Genomic DNA, 21020 nt, shown 5'->3' with positions numbered 1-21020 from the left:
CAGGTGACTGTGTTGTGAGGAGGAATAAGACAAGGTCATCATAACAAAAAAAAAAAACAGAGATGGAGCGATGGAAGGGGGCAGGGCAGTGCAGGAGAGGAATGGATGGATGGATGGAGCGTGAGCGAGGGATGCTGAGGGAGAAAGGCGGTATATTCATAGCAGCAGCGGCATTTATAGCCGCCCAGAGGAGAGGAGAGAGAGGGGGCGTGGCTTGGGTCTGGGCTTTCGCACTGCTTCACAAGGCGGAGAGGGAGAGAGGGAGGGGATGGGAGGAGAGAGGCAGCCCCGGCGCCAGTGAGAGAGAGCGGGAGAGGGAGGCTGTTTGGCATATTTGGCAGAAGAGGGAAGAAAGAAAGGAGGGAGGGAGGGAGGGCTGTTTTTTTGAGTGTGTGCCTGAGAAATGAGAGAGAGAGAGAGAGAGAGAGAGGAGGGAACTGAGCTGAGAGAAATCTGTCAGATTCAAACACACTGTTCTGTGTGTGAACGTGTGTGAGACAGAACGAGGGATGAGGAGAGAGCGAGGAACACATAGAAAGAGATAACAGAGCAGCACAAAGTAAGGTATGTACGCCTGTCATGCATTTAATAACAACCTGTGTGCGTGCGTGTGTGTGATAATGCATGCATGCTTGTGTACACGCGTGACCGGAGTGAGGGTGCCTGCGTGTTTATATTTAGTTTAGTCTTTTATTGTATACACTTGGGGCTTTCTAATGGACAAATGGATGTGGCTTACTGAGGTATCAATTATGTAATACGTGTGCACCATTTTCACTGTTGATGCTGTGTGTGCGCCCGTGTGTGTTTACGGGCTTGTGTAATTATGCCGAGGTGTTTATGTGGCCATTGTGTGGAGCCCTGCTTCACTGCCTTGACCATATGGGCTGATTTACAGCCACTGTAAATAGAACGGCGTTCTCCTCTGCCCCCCCCCCCCCCCCCCCCCCCCTACCTGCTTATCACATGCACCATTCTGGGGTGATAGTTTGAAGATAAGCAAAAATTATCTATCAAAGTGTCAGTTCGGATGCATCCAGTAGCCAGTGTTGTGGCTGAGATGCTGGTTTTGCAGGTCAACAGCGGAGGGTGAACCGGCGGCAGCAGCAGCAGCAGCAGCAGCATCGGGAGCAGCTCTTATAGGAAGGTTTGCCGTCATTTGATTAGTTGAAGTTGATGCAACCGTGAAAGGAAATCCTGTTCCAGCATCAGGTTCTTCTTCAGCGCTCTATCACGCACCCGCGCAACAATGCTCCCGGCGGCCGCGGCCGACGGGCTGCGTACGTGTTGCACTTGCCCAAAGTGACACTGACTGTAGTTTAACCCCCCCCCCCCCGGCGGCAGGTTCACTCGCCTCCCGCCGAGCAGAAAGCATCTGTAAAGCCACACGGCTACTTGCATTGCATTTACTCAGAGGACCTGAAGTGAAGGAGCTCGTAATGAAGAACGTTACGAAGACATTTTCTCCGTCAAAGGAGGTTTGGAGTAAACTGTGGAGGATGTGGGCAGACTCTCAGACCCTCTCCTCACAGTTGCCCCATTGTCCCAAACTGTTTTCACTTCACTTTTTTGCACCCACCCCGGTGCCCTCTGCCAGGACCTGCAGATATGTCCTCCACAAACATTACCTGTAAACGATCCTCTACATCACATTGGGACGTGGCAGAACCACACCTGTGGAAACTTCTCTGTGGTCTCTGACTTTGAGTTTTGCAGCTCTGTCAGATGCTAAATTGCCAGAATCCGGCAAATGGGCCTGAGGTTCCCTTTCACCTTTTGCAGAGGCCCATCTGTTCCAGCACACGGCCAGTTCACTATGCAAACTTTCAGATTTGCAGGTACACAGTACTTCTCTGCACATGGCTCATGTGTGGAAGCCTGTGGGATCACAGGATACAGTGAGGCCGATGCAGCGTGGTGCAGTTGGGGCTTTGGCACCAAGCAAACTTTGTCAGTGACTTTGGAGCTGATGTGAAGAATTTAACTTCTGCCAACTTGGCATCTCTTTAAATCTTATGACACGTTCTGAATGAAACCTGGGGCCGTTCTACCTGTCGTCGTGCAGCCCCGTTCAGCTTTAGCAGCCAGTGAATCAACGGACGGGTCGTGGTTTGCCGCACTCGGCCTAGTGTGAACAGCGGCTTTTAGACCAGTGGCTGTCGCTAACTGGTGTTCAGCCGTATTCTGCTGAGTCGGCCCGTTCCTTTAACGACGCAGGTCTTCAGTTCTGCTTTCTGCGTTTAGCCCTATTCCTTATTGTGGCTGTGTAAAAGCTGCTTTGGGTCCAGGTCCATTGCAAACAGCAGACATAGAATATCTGAGGGACAAATATGGAAAACACCGGCTCCTGTGTAGCGCATCCTTCATCAGCTCCTGCTAAACGTCTGTGCTTCTCAAACTGGACATCCAGTTTTTAATGCCAGCCTTCGGGTATAATCCTGTAGACTACAAGACCAGTCACATCATTTTTTTTAGTGTTCCCTCCAGACCAGCACCAGACTAATATTAGGACATTTATTAGAGCCATCAAATAACCTAAAGAAACTCATGATCATACACCTTTGCTCCTGAGGGACTACATCCCCTCCCTCCTCGCTCCTCCTGCCCCGTTTCCAGCGTCGGTGCAAAGCTCCCATTAGCTTGCTCTGTGCAAAGGAACCACCCACTCTCCATCTACAGTTGCTCCAGCTGGGTTTTCTGTGACTTGCTCCAACATTTCTTTAAAATGAGAACTCCTGCTCAGATCTCTGTTTTTTTTACCAGTTTAGATTCTAGATGGCAGCTGGGGATGATTTGCAGGCTTTGGCAAACAGAACTGGACTAGCATCTCTCAGGAATAAGTCCAGAAAGCTTTTATATTATTCACAAATATTGATAGACCTGCTTTTATGTGCAGAATGATTCGGGTTGTACTGTACCATCAAATAATCCCATCCTCAGGGGAGGAAATCTACAACACAGGTGGAAAAAATGACACGTAGACTGGTGTTGACAGAGGTCAGTGGCTCATGGTTCAACATTAATTGAAACACAAATGAATCCCCTGCTAAAACAACCTCAGGTAGCACTGCGCGCAGAGGAAAAGCTGCTGTAAGCTGTGACAGCACAGCGCTGTTGATCATTTGGGTTAATTCTGTCACACTTCATGTCAGCACTGCACCTACTTTACAGCATTTCAACATTCAAAGGGATTTTGTTCCCAGCAACATTCCAAATATGTTTTTTTTGTCTTTTTGCTCCATCCTTTCTTGGCCACGTCTGTATCAGTAAAAGCCACTTTAATCAGGCTGCTCCTCTCACCTGACTCTACCTGACTCGTGGCACAGGTTGTCGTCAGACGCTCTCGTGCACGTTTGTGCGATCGTACCGCGCCGTCACAGACAGCGTTCTCACGGCTCAAGCGGAAGCCCGTTCTTCCCAAACGTCCACTCGGTCGGACGTGAGCTCATCTGGCCGAGCTTGCGGCTGACGCCCTCGCGCTTCTCCCTCCCCGGCGCGCTGCTGTGCCTCGGCTACGGGCCTGGCCTCGTCCCAGGTCTACGGAGACAAGGGGTGAGTTCCTGCACGGAGAAAGCAGCTGGTCTGAGGCGCAGCTGTAGGAATGGGTTTCTGCACGAACCTGCTCTGAGATAAGGCTGCGCCTGTACAGTGACAGGGTCATTGTGGGAGTGTGGTTGGCTCCAGCGGTGTCAGGAAATCCCCAATCTGCTGCAGCCACAGCATCAAGCACAATCTCCTTTTTCTATCCTGCATTACTTTTGCTTAGTGCATGATTTTTTCTTCTTTCTGAGAAATTAGCAGAAAATCCCCTTAGTGTCACTATGGATCTATCACACTGCACCACATGGATCCGCTTTTGTCCTCTTTTTATTTGATATTCACTACGTTTCTCCCCACGACCTCCTCCTTTCTTGCCCTTGACTTGAAGTCTGCAAAGCTGCTCCTCTGTAACCTCGATCTTTCCCGGTGTTTTGGTGAATCTGCTCCTCCTCCTCCTCCTCCTCCTCTCTCGCTTCCTCAGATCATTAACATTCGCTTTGTTCTGCGCAGATTATGGTCGCGCGCTGATGAAGCCCTCTGGAGCCTCGAAGGTCCCCGGCGCTCTCGCGGTCTCGCAGAAATCTCCTCTGTGTTCATTCCCGCACTTCTCCATTTATTTCCTGGTTCTGTTTAAAACCACCTCTTAATTAAACGTCGTCTGGATCACATCCACTAGCCGGCAAAGGGAGAGGAAATGAGAGCAGAGGAGCTCGCTGGGTCTCGCCAGACCATTCCTACATGTATTTTTCATTTTCGGGCCCTGCATCCATTCAACAACAACAACAAGTACTGCTTGAGACTGACCCCAGAGCTGCGCGCAGGGTGAAGGCACCACATCGTGCCATGTTTTGCTCTAAGCTGTTGAGAAACTGACACAGGATGTGGGCGACGAAGGTGCCCCTGTGTTTGAAAAGTAAAAACCGAGACAGTGTGAGTGCGTGTAGCTGAACTCATTGAACAAATGTTCTCAGAACACTTCAAGTTGACTAATAAGGATCCAAACGCCTGTATTTTGTGTAACGTAAGCATTTAGTCCAGTTTTTCGTTCTCTTTGTCAGATTCTGGCTCATCGCTCGCTTAGGTTTCAGAGAAACGCTGAAATTCTCGATCCCAAAATAGTTGCAGCGTGATGCAGTTCACACTCACACTGATAAACAGCCCAGCGTTTTTTAACGCGATGTCCCTGATATGATGCATTTCTAGTGGAGCTGAGAAGTGGGAGGGGATATTCTGGGCGCCACTGCTTGCAGAAGTCCCACTCGTTGGTTTCCACAGACAGGGCTCGGTGACTCCATAAAAGCACGGACAGAAATTAAAGGTTCCCGGTTGAATTACTGCAAAGCTAAACTTCACTTCAGATCTTTTAATGAACCAGCTCAGCTTCTGACTGAGTCAATTCTAAACTTCAGCTCTATCTGTTTCCTCTTTCCTGTATTAAAAAAAAAAAGAAAAAAGCAGTCAAAAAACATTTGCACATCGACTTTCCCTTTTCACTGCTATCATTGCTTCCTCTAAAATTCACCTTGTGTTCAAAGTGCAAGACTTTCACAACTTCAGTGGCCGAACATTGATCACGAGACCTGACAGAGGTGAAATACATCAAACTAGTGGCCGTGGGATCATTCCATCATCTACGGGGAGAAGCATTTCTGTAGAACAAAAAAATGCCTGGTGGCATCTATCGACCATCTATTTGGTTATTACAAGTGATTTGTGTGTTGTTATATTTTGGTGACTCCCCCTTTCACCATATGTAGACAGCAAAGGTGAGCCACAAAAACCAACTGTGAGAAATTCAAACGTCACAAAGCCGCAGGTCAGGAGCTGTGATGGATCTCGAGACTCTAGAGCTGCATCTTTGGGAAACTGTTTAAAACGTCATGAATTGAAATACTTGCTTGTTTACCATGACCATCACCTTCATGGACGTCCCCACATCTTGGCCTCGAGACACCAATTGTCTCTCAGTGCTGATGTAGCTCATCACCTCTCATCTTCCCAACCCCACCCCCCCTCCATCCCTCTTCCCTTGTGTCCCCGTCTCTCTGCTCCTACTGTCCATTCTGCGTTCTGGCCCCATCTCGCCCTCCTTCCTATTAAATCTCCCTCTCTGGTGTCACTGTCTCTTTCTGTCTTGTCGCTTTGGCCTCATTTATCCTCTTCCCCTGACTCCTCCATTCTCTCCATGCGGTTGCACTAAATCTGTCTCACTTGCCTTCATTTGTCACCTTGTCACCTCTATGCACGTTTTCTCCACTAATATCATCCCTTTGCTCCGTCTCTGACTCTTTCCCCTTCAGGCCTGTTCATCTATGGATCAGCCTTCAAACCAGGAACCCTGGGGATTCAACGCTCACAACCCGACTGGCGTCCACGTTGAGAGCTGCCGATCGACACTGATGCGGATACGCAGGTCACAGCTGTAGAGCAGCGAGGCCAGGGGGTCAGGGGTGAAAGGTCACTGACAAAACAGCCTAAGCAGGCACTGAGATCGAAGGTTTTCTGAAGGGGCCGCTGTCAATCTAGAAGAAGAATTAACATTTTTAAAAGCAAGTCTCGGCGACGGACAGCTTTTAAGAGGTGAAAAATGATGACGTCCCACGTAAAGCTGAGGAAGGAGAAGGGGAGTCTGGCCGAGTACGAATCGCAGATGAAAGGTGAGTCTCTCCGCGCGGGCCGTGCGTCTGTGCGTTTTCTACCACGCTTCTGTTTGTAAATGTGCATCGACGCGCACGCCCATGCAAAGCAGCGCATGTGCATCCATGCGTTGCACGTTCACCCAGCCACGCGCGCTCTGCATGTGCATCTATCCTCAGTAACTGGGGAGAAAAATCCCTTAGGTTTGAATCTCGGTGACAACCCACGCGCAGCGCTAATGTCAACGGGTCGCGGGATCTTTCCTGCACGTACAGTGCGTGTGTGTGGTGCTTGCTGTGTTTTGGAGAGAGGGTGCATGCCATGGCTGGCTGGCGCTCTGTACTGTACTACAAGGGTGTATTTATAGCCAGTATTAGTGATGCTGTCTCCTCACATCCAGTCAGCCCAGGGCTGTGTACTCACACAGAGACAGAGGAAACGAGTAAAGAGGGGAAAGAGGGAGGGGGAGGTGGTCAAGACAACAGGAGAGAGTGGAGAACGTGAAGAAGAGAGAAAAGTGACAGAGCAACTTAAGGCAGCGCTCCCCGAGAGCGTGTGTTAGCGCTGAGCTGCACCGGGCCGCGCTCGCTCTGACCCGGCTGTGTTTGTGTTGCTGTGCTGCTCGCAGATGTGTTGCGATGCTGGAACGGAGCCGTGCGTAGGAATCTCCAGGTGTTGACGTCAAATTACTCAGCACAGACACAATCTCACCCACAAATGACAGCATGGCCAGTTTGAGGTTCAATCATGTCAACTGATTTGGAATTAATAGTTTATACATAGTTGTGTGTTCTCTTACTGGATGTGTTTTATTTATCTCCTTTTGTGAACCGCTGTGTCGCTATCACGCGTCTCAAAGGGCTGCAGCGAATTACACCTGCATGTACGTATTAGCTCGTAGCGAACTTCCTCCCGTATAAACATAGTATGTACCCACATTGTAACGATACGATTGTCTGTGCGCGCACATTCTTCTGAAGAGGAAAACCAACAACCACAGGTTGTTGAGCAGCTGACATCTGGTAACCAGCAAGTGAGGGCTACAACTAGCACAGACAGGTCCCACCGGATTAGTGTATCGAGGAAAGTAAAGCACTGCTGCTGACGGCACGGTCCGCATGCTTACATTCATAAAGGTACAACATTGTTGGTCAGTGCAAACACCGATGTTGCGTTTGTGCAACCACTGGAGCTAAATCTCCTGAGATGACACCAACAAAGATGCATAAGTCTCCTCCTGGCTCGGTTTGAGGTTGAGTAAATTATTTATGTCTTGGATGAGTAAGTAATCGTGTGTGTGTGTGTGTGTGTGTGTGTGTGTGTGTGTGTGTGTGTGTGTGTGTGTGTGTGTGTGTGTGTGTGTGTGTGTGCGTGCGTGCGTGCGTGCGTGCGTGCGTGCGTGCGTGCGTGCGTGCGTGTGTCTGTCTGTCTGTCTGTCTGTCTGTCTGTCTGTCTGTCTGTCTGTCTGTCTGTCTGTCTGTGTCAGACCTGCGGGCCCAGCTGACAGACCAGATTAAGATTCTAGATTCCCAGGTGGAGGTGAAGCAGCAGCAGCTCTCCGACCTCTCAGAGTTCCTCCGGCGCCGGGGCGACATCGAGGCCGAATACGCCCGCGCCCTCGACAAACTCACGGAGAGATTCACCCACAAAACTAAGAAGTGAGTGCGTCGCCAGGACGCGCTGAGGTTTCGCTGTGTTTTTCTCCTGCTGTTTTTTTCCAAGTGGCCGTGTGTGTGTGTGTGCGCCTCCCTAGGAAGGAGCAGTGGGGCCAGTCCGTGTGCCAGGTCTGGTCCGTTTTGCTGACTCAGACCCGTCTGGAGAGCCGGGAGCACGCGGCGCTGGGCGACACCTGCTGCAACGCGCTCACCCAGAAGCTCACGCACGGCACCGAGGACACGCACCGTCTGCACAAACGGGTGGGTGACGTGTTGCCTTCACGGCCGCTTGATCGACTCTGTAATTTAAGGCCTCGCTTGAACGACTGTCGCTGTTATTGTCGACCTCGAACAGACGCTTTGAGGATGAAGCTGATCTACTGCACAATTACAACCTTTATGCGACTCCTTGTGCTTGTGTCGCTGCTGTTATGTATCTTTGTTCATTTTGCAGCGCGCGCACACTCATCTTGCTCAAATTACTGGTTGTCACACTGGCTGTGTGTACCTTGCAGAATTTTAATTGAACCGCTACAGTCTCTCCAGAAAAAGAGGAGGTGTTGTTGGGCCTGACGCTGAGCAGGGCAGCACCTCTCACTGCTGCCAGAACACTGAATACGTTACTATATATATGTGGGTGCTACGCAGCTGTACAACATGACAAAATAAATATTTCCCTTTAAAAGTTTCTCCAGGTTGGAATCTGACCTGTATAATGACAATGAAAGGCGTTTGTGAATTGCAGAGTAAAGAAGTTGGAACTCAAATGCAGGACGAGCTGCTGAAGGTCACAACCGAACTGCAGACGGTGAGCGCTGTTTTCACGTGGACCAGCGCAGGATAATGCGCTGTGACGACGCTAAAGTTTGGCCTGTGTCTCGATGAAGGCTCTCAAGACGTACAACCTGTACCACACGGACTGCCTGATAGCGGAGGGGAAGCTGAAGGAGGCCGAGCGGCTGGAGGAGAGGCACACGGGCAAGTCGGCCGAGCTCGGCCCGGGCCAGTCGGGGGGGCAGAGGCGGAGCTCCGTCAAGAAGATGGAGCGACTGATGGAGAAGGTGAGCGTGAGAGAGAGCGAGAGTAGGTCACAGGAAGTCTCGACATGGGTTCTCCACAGAGCAAACCATTTCCTGTCCTTGATGCGGCACCGTCACAATGCCGTGCGTTTTATCGTCACACCGCTGGGTTTCATGAGAACGTCTTATCTGACTCGTGTGTGTGTGAGCAGAGGCTCGGAAGAGTACAGGAGACCCAGCTGAAGTGCACCAAGGCCCGCAACGACTACCTGCTCAACCTGGCAGCAGCGAACGCCGCCATGAACAAGTACTACCTGCAGGACGTCAGCACGCTCATCGACGTAAGAAATGCTGCGTTTGAGGAAGAGAAGCTAAGACATGATGGGATGGCTAATAGGCACGCTTTCTTTCTTTCCCCCCTCCCCCCTCCCCCATGCCCTCACAGTGCTGTGACCTGGGTTTCCATCTGTCTGTGGAGCGGGTGATGAAGTGCTACCTGGCCAGCAGGTGGCGAATCCAGAAGACGGAGGAGACGGGGCTGAAGCAACTGGAGGCGGCGGTGACGTCTCTGGACCAGGGAGGAGACAGAGACGGGTTACTACAGCAACACGACGCCGCCTTCTGCCTTCCATTCAGATTCAACTACCACCCGCACGAGGGCGACCAGGTGAGTCGGAGAGTTGTCCAACATCCCGCCTGTTTTGAAATCCTAGGAGGATCCATCGAGGGTCAATTCTGTCTTGTGCGTGCTCGTCAGGTGTGTGAGGTGATTGCGGACAGCCAGGTGAGGTACGAGCTGGAGACCCGCTTCCAGCAGCTCCAGTCCCGACTCGCAGCTGTTATTTTGGAAACGGAGGAGGTCAGCTGATCATTCCCACTACGTGATTCCAGTCTGTCAGTCACTGAGTTACTCTTTTAAATCCGAAACATTTCTTTACTCTTTCCAGATCAGTAAAACGCTTAAAGCCACGCTGACGGCTCTGCTGGACACTATATGTGACAGCGACTGTAACCCCTCCCCTGATGTGCCCAGCACCCTATCGCACGAGACCTCTGGGGGAAGCTCCGCCCCAAAACACACCCTAGCCAAGCGTCGAGCCAATCAGCAGGAAACAGAGACCTACTATTTTACAGTGAGTTGCTGCAGACTCATACATCTTCTGTTGAGGTTCATTATCCTATTGGTGCCGTGCATTTGTGACGTGACCTGCGTGCTGTTGTTTGTAACGACATGGATCAGTAACAGATCCGCAATCCTGCCAGGAGCAGCAGGTGGTCTGATAAGAGATGACTAAAAACCCAATCTGTTATGTCTGTCACAGAAAGTCAAGGAGTTCCTCACCAGCAGTTCCCTGGCCTCCAAACTTCAAGCCAAACACGACCTTCTACAGTTTGCCATACAGAAAGGTACCGGCCTGCCTGATGATACGTAGGGTCAGAACAGAGGTGACGGACTGCAATGAAGATCCTATGCATGAGCCTATTTTGTTATTCAGTCTGAGATTCAGGTGTCTTATGTTAATCTAGTAAGACTAATGTTGCCTCGAGGCGTGATGCAGCCTTTTTATCACACATGCAGCAGTGATGCCTGTTTACGGGGTTTGATGTGCTAAACACACTTCCTCTTTGATGGCGCTGCACGGCCGTTGCATCTGGAGCCCATACATCACTACCCTCACTTTATTTTCTGTCCCTCTCTTCCAGCGGAGGCCGTCGACAGCGACCCTTCAAGGTAAATGCCGCGTTCACACGGCCGAGCATAAACACAGTGTGACCGAGAGAGGCGCAGAGACGTGGAGAGAGCAGAGAGGCAGAGAGAAGAGGAAGGAGATTGACCCGAATTAAACCAAATGCATGTTTTTGAACTGGAGACTCATTCACCAGCCCAGAGTCAAACAGCTCTCATCTGCTGTATCTATTATATTTCCCAGAATGCAATGTGCTCGGTCAGTGCGCGTACGGAAGTCCAGACCCGTATCCCAATTCTGCCACACACTCTTCACCACAGACATACTCTCCTACATACAGGTAACACACACACACACACACACACACACACACACACACACACACACACGTGACACTTGAAGCATATAACAAAGCGTTGCTTGACAGATTCTCATCTTTATTTGCCTGCTGCACTGTGGCTCGCCGCTTCTCAAAGCTCCGCAGCAAATGATTTGGAAAACCCTGTCACACTGATGCAGATGGATGGGAAGCACATGCACACATGCACCCCCCCCTCCCAGTACTTACTGCTGCCTTCATGTGGTCATGCTTATGGCTTATTGCTGGCTTCCTCTCCTTTCAATCCATACCCCCCTCTTTTATCTCTTCCTCTCTTGTGAAAGGGATTAAAATGCGTTGGCCTCTTTGCTGCCTCCTCTCTCGACTCCTCTATTGAGTGCGTGCGTGTGCTTTTGTGCGCCTCTTCCCACTGCCTCTTCTCCTTGGCTCTTTATTCCCCCTTTTTCCCCTCACTCTCCATTTTTAATCCAGGCTTTTTCTCTGTCTCTGTGCTGCGCTGCTTGGCTCGGTGCAGGAGGAGAAGGAGAATGTCTCGGACACAGGTACTTACGCACTGTGTGCCAGCATGTGGGCCGCGTCCGGGGCTGTAGCTGTACCACTGAGGGCAATGAGCTCATGAGCTGCAACCCAGACATAACTCGCTTCAATCCTATGCAAAATACTGTGCATACTGTAAAATGGCTCATACTGATGTCTTGCCTCCTCCTTCGTTGCATCTGCATCAGAGCCGTGCTTCCGTCTCTAATGCTGTCTCTGTCCCGCTATAATCGTCTTTCTTCTCCAGAGCTCTGGCCAGCAGATTCCTGTGGTGGTTGAAAGCTGCATCCGTTTTATAAACCTTCATGGTGAGTCAGTTTTTATGATTCAGCGCTGCATGGCCAGAGAGCTCTGCATTGATAGGAGAAGTTGTTTGTGCATGAAGCATCTGCAGATACAAAAGTGTAGTTTGTGTGTGTGTGTGTGTGTGTGTGTGTGTGTGTGTGTGTGTGTGTGTGTGTGTGTGTGTGTGTGTGTGTGTGTGTGTGTGTGTGTGTGTGTGTGTGTGTGTGTGTGTCTCAGGCCTCCACCATGAGGGAATATTCAGAGTTCCTGGGTCCCAGAGGGAGGTTAACCTTCTCAGAGATGCATTTGAAAGAGGTGCGTTATTACTGATGTTTCCCTCAGTCTTCATCCAGGTGTTGCCACATCTGTATATTTACCTTGCACATGTGTCAAACCTGCCTGTAGGAGACGATCCTCTGTCAGACAGTGAGTGTGACCTGGACTCTGTGGCCGGTGTGTTGAAGCTTTACTTCAGGGGCCTCGAGCCTCCTCTCTTCCCCTACGACAGCTACTCTCAGCTGCTGGAGTGTGTCCGTAAGACCCCTTTATGTGCTCTAACATTTATATATGTGTGTGTTTGGTTTGAGCTTCTGTCAGTCATCCCCTACAGTACAGGGGCGCTTGTTTATAGGACTACACCTCCAAGTACTGTTGATGTTGATGCAATGTGGTGCAACTACCACTCTGGTCTCTGTTGTTATGTTCTTCACTGCGTTCATGTTATTCATCCAGATGCTGAGTGACAGTTTGCGTGGCTGAACCCAGAGTTGTTCAGGTCCTTTACTCCACATAAATATTTAGGTTTCCTGTCAGTCTGCTAGATGCGACCCAAACACCTCACCTTAGTGTCAAGTAGCTGTCAGAACATTTCACAATTTAACACGTGATTTGGTACTCATGCCTTGTTATGATGGTTTAGGATTTGCATTTTGTGATTTGCCATTTGTCTTTCGTACCATATCCTAATCAGAAATCGAGGAGGAGTTGGACAGAGCTGCCCAGATCAAAGCGATTGTCTCCACCTTCTCGCGGCCTCTCCTCATCGTGATGCGCTACCTTTTCGCTTTCCTCAATCAGTAAGCTCCATCGCGGCCCGTAATAACCCCAGTGATCAGTCAAGGCCACAAACAGCAAGTCAGCTGTTGTGTGTGTTTTTTACCAGCGTGTCCCAGTACAGCGATGAGAACATGATGCAGCCCTACAACCTGGCCGTCTGCTTCGGACCGAGCCTGCTGAGGGGAACAGACTCTGATGATGCAGTTGCTAGGCAGCCACAGGTTAACGACCTCGTCAAAACTATGATCCTCCAACACGACATCATCTTCCCTAGCCAATCAGAGCAGCCGGGCCCCGTGTACGAGAAGCACATGACTCTGGAGCAGGAGTACTGGTGAGAGACGCTACAAATGCGTAACACAACAAAAACATGGAGCCTTGAGTGTGACAAGTTTGAAGCTCGTTACATTTACGTCAAGAGACTAGAAGACTATGAAAGGATTTTTACTTCTCATTCCCTTATGTGACTGAGGCCAAAACTAGCATTAACCATCATTAATACTGTGTAAGACCTCTAAACAGATTTAAATGTCAGTATTATTGATTGAGGCCTGGTTTCTTTTATCCTGAGGGTCTCAGTAGGAAAAGGTTCTTGACACATTTAGTCAAACTATTTTGACTCATTTCTGCCCCCATATGACTTGTAGTAAATTAATGAGGGGGTGACAGCGTCACATTCCTCCAGAGGTTTGACGATCATGTTAGAGTTGAATTCGCACTCAGCGCCGATTCCAAGTACATACAGTAGATTAGCCCCATTCTTTCACGGCTGATCCTCTTGAAACTGAATTTAATGCCACGCCAAAGGCATTTCTGTGCTACGACTGTTTAATACTATTAAGCTGATTGCTCGCTAAAATTGAACTCGAGCCTCCAGCCTATCAGCAGCGTACATGGATAGTTTAAAGTCCTCAAATCAGCTCAGTTCAGTGCAACTGTCTGTTCCCTTCATGAATATCGCTAATTTTACATTTTGACATTGCTAATGATTTTCTGAGGAATATGCATGAATGTGCTTGTGCATGACCCCCAACTCATTTCTTGCTTGTATGCAGTGAACCAATCACAGAGGAGGGAGACGGGGAAGCTGAGCATCTGCCCAGTGAGGACGGTGAGTACACACACACACACACACACACACACGCACACACACACACACACACACACGCGCACACACGCATGCATGCACACACACACACACACACGCACACACACACGCACGCACGCACACACACACACACACACACACACACGCACGCACACACACACACCAATGATCCAATGATGTGATGATAAAAATGCAGCTGTTCATGTCAAGCCAATGCTCATGACGAGCTTTCATTAGTAACAGGCTATGCATCATCTCATGTTACACCAGGGCAACACAAACCAAGTGTAAAGAACCGCTTTGACTCATGATTCCTAATCTTGCATGAATCCTAATAGCCTTGAATGAATCATTTGAAAACATACATGTGGATGAGCTGATAAATGAGCTGTGTGTTCACATGTGTGTGCAGAGTGGGAGGCCGTGGCCATGTTTGACTACATGGCCAGATCTCCAGCAGAACTGACGTTCAGACAGGGAGATCTCATAATCCTTTACAGCAAGGCGTCCTGCGACTGGTGGCGAGGCGAGGTTGGAGGGGTCAAAGGTCTCATCCCTCACAAGTACATCAGTGTGCTGGAAGTGTGAGTGCACTTTCTGCTTCTTCTGGGCATTTGAACACAAAGATGAAGGTTATGCTCCTATTTCCTTGTTTGACCATTACAGGGTCCTTGCTGCCACAACTTGCTAACTAATAGCTCAAATGCTTCTGAAGCACATTAAAGACACTTCAAATGTCTTAAAATTACTATATTACTATTAAAACACTGTGGATAAGCCAACTAACTAGAGTAAAATGTGGTTTCATATTCTGGACTTCTTCCTGGGTGGAAAACTCCACTTGATTCCTCCTTAAGGAGACATTTCTGCTAAAAACAAAAGCTTGGTGAAAAAGTGTATGTCCAAAATGTGTAGTTTTGCAGGTTGAATGATTTCTGCCACATTAGCTCGAGGTTTTGTCATGTTAAGGTTCACATCATGTGGGAATAACAGCTGTTGGATGGGGCAGCAGATACATAGGCCTATAGGAATGCAGCATCCTGGCTTCCAGCTGTCTGAGAGCCAAAGCCAGGAGGAGAACGTGCATGCGTGGTGGTCAGGTGCCACCAAACAAATCCCCTGAACAGGTGCCACAGTTAAAAAAGGTTTTCATATAACTAGTTTAAAAATTCAGAGGAGGTTATTTGGACTTCAGCTTCATATTAAGAGCCTGGGTGAGAGTTTAAACTCCAAATCGCTACCCATCCAATCTTAAGATACATACATAACCACATTTAATTTGTCTTCTGCTCCCTCCCACAACCTATTTGCCTCAGTCTTCATTCCATATTTAAAAATGCACTGGTTGTACTTTCTGTAGTGAAATATAGGCTTTAGATATCTTTTTTCTTCTCCTCCCTCAGGTCAGAGAGAGGAAAACGAGAAGAAGGAGGAGGAGGAGGAGGAGGAGGAGGCAGCACTGGAAACCTGACAACAGAGGATCCGCAGACAGAGAACACAACCCGGTATGTGCACAGACAGCCAGCTGCACGCTGCAGCGTTCAGCAGACAAAAATACTCACTTCCACATTACTGCACACAGCTCAATGCAAAGTTACTAAGTTCCTTCGCACATCCTGACAGGATGCGGGTGAACAGCGACAGCGCTTCGTTGCCTGGGCGACAAAGAGGAAGTGAGGGGAGTCCCAGTCGCAAGCCGCCAACCTCCCCTGCTGCTCGACACTTACCCGTGTAAGACGGACGCACACGTACGCCATGAGTGCAACAGCGACGGGCCTGCAATGCAGCTGTCTGATATCCAGCAGCCTCAGTCACATATTTTAGATCGATTTTTTGTGTGTGTGGAAGGTGTCAATCGTAGTGAGGAAATTGCAGAAAGACTTTCGGCTTTCAGTTCATTGTTTCAGTTTCAGGCGAGAGATTTTCAAACAAAACCAGCGCTAGAAGCTAGAAACCCCCCTCAACTCGCTGACAGAATCACGTGCCAACGTTGAAACAGCCAATAGTTTTGTGCCACCTGTTGGCTTTTTAAATTAGCAATATGTTGGTTTTGTTCGGTTATTGCAGACTTAAATAAAAGTGTGCTGCTGGTTGTGATCTTTGCATGGGCTGATGTGTTCATCTGAGCTGCTTCACCTACTTAACTGTCTTCCAGGTCTCAGGAGAGGAGGCACACTCTGGATAATCTGAGACAGGGCAGCTTGAGGACCACAGACAGGCCCCCGGCTGGTCAGGTAGAAAAAACAGCAATCGACAAGGTATAGTATTCAATGTTGACCCCTGTGAGGCCTTCTCTCAGTTACACTTAATAGCTCCTGTAGCTCTGTAGAAGTATTTATTGCTGCATGTCTGTGTGAATGCTGAGACTCGTCCCTCACTCCCCGTTCACCCTCCTCCACGTCTTCCTTTGCTTCTCCTCTTTCTCTCCCTCTCAGGAGATGATCAACCGTCAGATGAACTCGGTGTTCAAGGAACTCCTCTCACGCCAGCCTCCTGTCCAGCCGTCCTCCCCTGCCACCGCCTCAGCCTCCTCCTCCTCGTCTCTTCCTCAAGCTGCCCCCGCTGCCAAAAAGGTCGGATTCGGCATCAGAGGACGGGCTCTTTTCAGGCCGGTGGACTGAGAGAAAGCAGTGGATGACTGTGAAAACTGCTTCGCTGTTTGCCGACATGATGATGATGATGAAGATGATGCATTTGGTGAAGATCTTATTTTTGGACACATGTATAATACTTGCGTCTCTGCCATCTCATAGTGCCACTAGTCTCAGTGTTGTGTTACTGTATGTCCAGTGTGTCTGGTTTCGGTCTTTTTGTGTTTTCGGTTTGGTTTTGTTCTCCAGGCTTTTGCAATTTTTTGGAGAATCAGGGATGTGACGTCACCAGTGATATCACCAGATGGATTATTAAAACTTGATTCATCACAATTCATCAAAAGCAACTAAATACTTAGGCCGCCCCCTAGTGGCAGGTCTGAGCTCTGTCCTCCTACTAATCTTGTTTTTTGACAAACGCAAACCTGATCTTGGACCTGTGTATCGTCACATTCTTTACTCTTCACATGAGAAAAAATGGCAGGCTTGAATTCTGCGTCATAATTTAAAAGAGAATGTGACCTAGGCAGGTGTCTACAAGAAAATCCAAGTGTTCAAAATTAAATACATAAAATCACACTTTTTGGAATATAGGGTTAAATAAACTGTATAACATATATAAATGGACCAACAATTTGTAAAAGACTGATTTTAAACCTAACGGGTTGTTATTATTATAATTGTTAAAGGGTTATTTAATTTATTAGTTAAATAACAATCAGTTGGGTTTTAGTACATTTTAATAGAACTATTTGTGTGTACCCGTTAAGTTATTGATAGTAAAAAGAATAATTATTATTTTGGTCCCGTTATCACTTTTATTTTATGTCTAATTAATATAATAACATAATGCTACATTGTGTTTCTGCTGTCTTTTCATTATTTCACAAACTGATGTTAATTAACTTTTTTATAACAGTTTATTCAACGCTTTATTCCATAATATGTATTTAATGCTGAACACTGTGATGCTACATGTAAGTTAGCTGGGACAGCTGTTAGCAGCAGGAGTTGGTGTTTTATAGAAGCATGCAGCGTTAGCACACACGCGTGATCCACGGCCTGGTGCACGGGCCAAATCTCAGGGCTTTTGCAGAGTTAGAGATCGGCTAACTCAGGTTTGGCGACTAAGACACAAGTAAAGGTTTTTCTCACTCAGGGCTTTGGTTGACTTACTGGACTCAACTGGGAAACTGCGCCCTTGCCTCAAGAAGCCAGAACGGCCCCTTGTCAGAGAGGACGTTGATTGCCTCTACTTTAAACTGTGAATGTGCTGATGTGTTGGCACCAAGATCCAAACCCGTGTCTCGTTCATCCATACATTACGGCCCCCTATTGAGCAGCATCCACAGGTCCCATTTGAACGTATTGTTTAAAGGTGTGTGACTAGTTTGACCCCAAAAGCATTTGAGGTGTTTCTACACGTAAACTACTTTGTTGTGTTTCGGTATTGGAACCGTAGCAGCAGAATCCTTTTTTATACATTGATTCTGCTCCTATGATGAACACCCCGTTTGGTGATGTCACTAAATTTAATGTGTCCAGTTGTATATGTGGTTAAAAAACATGCATACAATAAAGTTGATGAAGCGATGAATGAGAAAGCGGTTGTGGGCTTATTAAGGTCAACATTGTTTGTATGTGGCAGTTTCTGACTTTTTGAATGATTCGCTCATCACTCCTGTTATACTTTTACACGTTTCTGTATTAAGGCAGCACCCGAGTGCTGTAACGTGAGCTTTCAGACGCATCCACTGCTCCTCCTAAAATAACCACTTCCAGTGAACCAGGCACACATAGAAGGAGAAAGAACAAGAGACACGTTTCCACGTTAGCACTTTTCTGTACAGTCGGCCTCTGTATGAATGTGTGAGGGTTTTACTGATCTCAGTGACATTTTGAAATAGCACTCTCTGCAGGGGTCCCTCACCACAGCTCCGTGAAAGGGATTCTGTCACGAATACAGGATTAAGAAAGCTCTTTAAAATCCGGTAAGTCAGACGTGAGCCATCTATTCTGCTGCTGCTTTGTTTTTGGCTGCAACTACACTTATTTTCACTTTGCAGAACCTGTTGTACAATTGATGGTATCATCACCCTCAAGAGGGTTGCTGTGAATTTTGCAAGCCTAAAACTACTTTAACACTTTATCTTCAGATACTTTATGTCTACTTTGTAGAGGACGCGTCTAATTTTTGAAACCCGAATTTCAAAATGACCAGCTGCTATTTACAGAATTTGCTTTGGCTCCTTTTTGGGGGCTGCAGAACAGGTGGCAGCGCCGACGCTCAGCTTGCTCTCACACTCTGCACGCTTGCAATCTGCTGCAGGAGCCTCTGCTACTGTATGAGAGAGCCCACCGGTTCAGATCCCCTCACTCAGACTGATTCGACTGTCTCCGTGTGACTTCTCCTGCAGTAACGGCGATGATGAACGACGACTCTTTTGTGGAGTGTAAGATCGACGACGACAGTGATGACGACAGCGAAGGAGGGGAACAGATGAACACGCCGCCTCCTCCTCCCGAGTTTGCATCCAAAGCCTCGACTCCTGCGCCGAAACCTCCGACCCCTCCTACAGCCCCTGCTGCACCCACACCCTCCTGTCTCCCGCCCAGCCGGGACCCTCATGGCATCAACAAACACCTAAAGGTTCTGATTTCGTTTCCTACTCATTTTGAATCAGCAGGAGTAAAAACAAGTGATCCACACGTTGGGAACTTCCTGGTTTTCTGCAACATTCAGATGCAATAGTGGATCCTCCTCCCTCACACTTTCGACCACATGTTTAAGACTTCAGGTTTATTTCACAGCATCTCTGAGGTCTGGTCTCTGATTGGCTGCTCTTTGAACCTTAATGCGCCAAACCTGTCTGAAATAAATTTACACTCGCTTTTTCAAATTAGAGGGAAAGTACAATTGGATTTGGTGACTTTTACATTTTTTCTGTTATGTCTCTTTGTGCAGGTAGAAGCTTCATTTGGCACTTCCTGTTAAACATTTCCTACAAAATAACATGAAGCATGTGCCCGTCTGTAGGTGGAGGTCAGTGACGTGCTGGCAGAACCTTCGACACCTCGTACCTTCGACCGAGTGTGGCTTTACAGCACAGTTGGCTTTGAGAGGACTCGTGTCTGGACGTACCGCTGCCTCACCCTGCTCTTTGCTGTGCCCTTCGCTCTGCTATGTGGCATTTTTTTGGCGGTTCTAGCTTGTCTTCATGTCTGGTATGACAATACAGAAGTCATATTGTCACAAATTTACCAAAACAAAAAATGAGGATATATAAACTTCGGTAGCACTTATGGAGTTTTTTGATATGAGCAAATAAATGTCTCCTTGTAATGCACAAAAAAAGCTAATGTTTTTTTAATTAGAAATTGTCTGCAAGTGGAAGCCTTTCAAACAAATTGTTTGTCTGGTCCCACCCAAAACATCCAATATGACCTAAAAGTAATTATCTTTTATTATTAGGCTGCATTTGTTTATTATTAACAGTAAAATTATTAAATATGATAACGCCATAACATTACTATCTTTACGTGTCACATTACCATTCAATAAATAAAACATTAGACACGTAAAACAGCTCAAGGCAAAAATAATCTGTACTGCGTTACCATTTATGTTCATTTATTGAGTTTTTGGGTTTCCCACATATACACACTGAAATGACAGATGGCTCATCCTCATGGAGAGCAATGAATGCCCTGATGGTGTAAATCTCTTTCTCTCTCTCTTTAGGTTTCTGGCGCCTTGCATACAGCTGAGCAACACCTTCATTCCATGCCTGCGGTCCTTGTGCATGTGCGCCGTGGACGTTGTGGTTTCTCCATTTTGTGCATCTCTTGCTCTCTGCTGCAGTCAAATTGCTATCTCGCTGTCCAACAAGGACTGGCATCAAATGAGAAACAGGGAGGCCGTGTGAGTGTGAAATATACAGAGTAAAACACACTGCGTGAGTGACTGAGTGAACAGCAGAGAGAGAGTTAGTTCTTAATTGGCGCCATTCTGAAAATTTGTTGTTTTCTACATTTACAACCAAGTCTCTAGAAATGTTATTATTAGTAGTATGACTAGTTGTCTTTATTTTACACTTACTTCAAATGTAATTCTGATACAACATGTAAATTATGAGTAAAATTAATTTAAAAAAAGAAATTCTTGTGCATTTTTCTTGTTTTTACAAATAGATGATTAATCATGAATGGCTTTATAAACAGTTCAACAAATACAAGCATTTAGACTAAAGTTTAGTCATGTAAGTCAGATATAAAAACAAAAACAAACACTGGTTTACAGCCTTACTACTCATCTTGCTTTTAAATAAATTGTCTATTTGTCCAAATTTTATATGGTAGTGTCTAGATGAATTGAACACTTTTCTGCAGAAACATTATTTTCCAGGCATGTATTGCAAATCTAGAATAGATTATATTAGCATGGAGGTCTACTAAAAGTATGTATAGTACTTGTTTAAATTAATGCAGTATTCTGCTGAAAACACTGTTTTGCCACCTTTTGATAAAAGCTGGCGAAAGAGCGCGTGCTTAGAATTCCAAGCTT

At 47.5% G+C, this 21020-nt stretch overlaps 2 protein-coding genes across 6 annotated transcripts; both read left to right on the top strand.

The window, feature by feature from the left end:
- Nucleotides 1-402: 402 nt before the first annotated feature.
- Nucleotides 403-18060, top strand: arhgap4b (Rho GTPase activating protein 4b). Of its 4 annotated transcripts, XM_055510556.1 has the most exons (25): nucleotides 403-564; nucleotides 1076-1147; nucleotides 5841-6197; nucleotides 7664-7835; nucleotides 7931-8093; nucleotides 8578-8640; nucleotides 8720-8893; nucleotides 9064-9192; nucleotides 9297-9518; nucleotides 9609-9710; nucleotides 9799-9984; nucleotides 10174-10258; nucleotides 10556-10583; nucleotides 10783-10879; nucleotides 11664-11724; nucleotides 11939-12016; nucleotides 12107-12235; nucleotides 12672-12777; nucleotides 12864-13091; nucleotides 13813-13868; nucleotides 14278-14449; nucleotides 15269-15370; nucleotides 15489-15596; nucleotides 16021-16123; nucleotides 16301-18060. In XM_055510556.1, exons 3-25 carry the CDS (start codon nucleotides 6128-6130, stop codon nucleotides 16484-16486), a joined length of 2820 nt encoding a protein of 939 aa, XP_055366531.1. In that variant the 5' UTR covers nucleotides 403-564; nucleotides 1076-1147; nucleotides 5841-6127; the 3' UTR covers nucleotides 16487-18060. The 4 variants fall into 4 exon arrangements, with proteins under 4 accessions (XP_055366531.1, XP_029012108.1, XP_029012110.1 ...); XM_029156275.3 differs by lacking the exon at nucleotides 1076-1147; XM_029156277.3 differs by lacking the exons at nucleotides 1076-1147; nucleotides 10783-10879 and adding an exon at nucleotides 11394-11421 and having other exon boundaries at nucleotides 404-564.
- Nucleotides 18061-18192: 132 nt separating this feature from the next.
- Nucleotides 18193-20947, top strand: cav4b (caveolin 4b). 2 transcript variants are annotated; one of them, XM_029156280.3, is made up of 4 exons: nucleotides 18193-18447; nucleotides 18874-19106; nucleotides 19494-19681; nucleotides 20199-20947. In XM_029156280.3, exons 2-4 carry the CDS (start codon nucleotides 18882-18884, stop codon nucleotides 20380-20382), a joined length of 597 nt encoding a protein of 198 aa, XP_029012113.1. In that variant the 5' UTR covers nucleotides 18193-18447; nucleotides 18874-18881; the 3' UTR covers nucleotides 20383-20947. The 2 variants fall into 2 exon arrangements, with proteins under 2 accessions (XP_029012113.1, XP_029012112.1); XM_029156279.3 differs by having other exon boundaries at nucleotides 18193-19106.
- Nucleotides 20948-21020: the final 73 nt, after the last annotated feature.

This window comes from Betta splendens, chromosome 7, assembly GCF_900634795.4.
Source record: "Betta splendens chromosome 7, fBetSpl5.4, whole genome shotgun sequence".
Taxonomy (NCBI): domain Eukaryota; kingdom Metazoa; phylum Chordata; class Actinopteri; order Anabantiformes; family Osphronemidae; genus Betta; species Betta splendens.
The sequence above is the reverse complement of the archived record's forward strand: the minus strand, read 5'-3'. Positions and strand labels throughout refer to the sequence as shown.

Coding starts and splice junctions, on each gene's coding strand:
- arhgap4b (XM_029156275.3), top strand. CDS start 6,128: ATGATGACGTCCCACGTAAAGCTGAGGAAGGAGAAGGGGAGTCTGGCC. Junction 7,836..7,930: donor TTCACCCACAAAACTAAGAA/GTGAGTGCGTCG, acceptor GCGCCTCCCTAG/GAAGGAGCAGTGGGGCCAGT. Junction 9,519..9,608: donor ACCCGCACGAGGGCGACCAG/GTGAGTCGGAGA, acceptor CGTGCTCGTCAG/GTGTGTGAGGTGATTGCGGA.
- cav4b (XM_029156280.3), top strand. CDS start 18,882: ATGATGAACGACGACTCTTTTGTGGAGTGTAAGATCGACGACGACAGT. Junction 19,107..19,493: donor GCATCAACAAACACCTAAAG/GTTCTGATTTCG, acceptor GCCCGTCTGTAG/GTGGAGGTCAGTGACGTGCT. Junction 19,682..20,198: donor CTAGCTTGTCTTCATGTCTG/GTATGACAATAC, acceptor CTCTCTCTTTAG/GTTTCTGGCGCCTTGCATAC.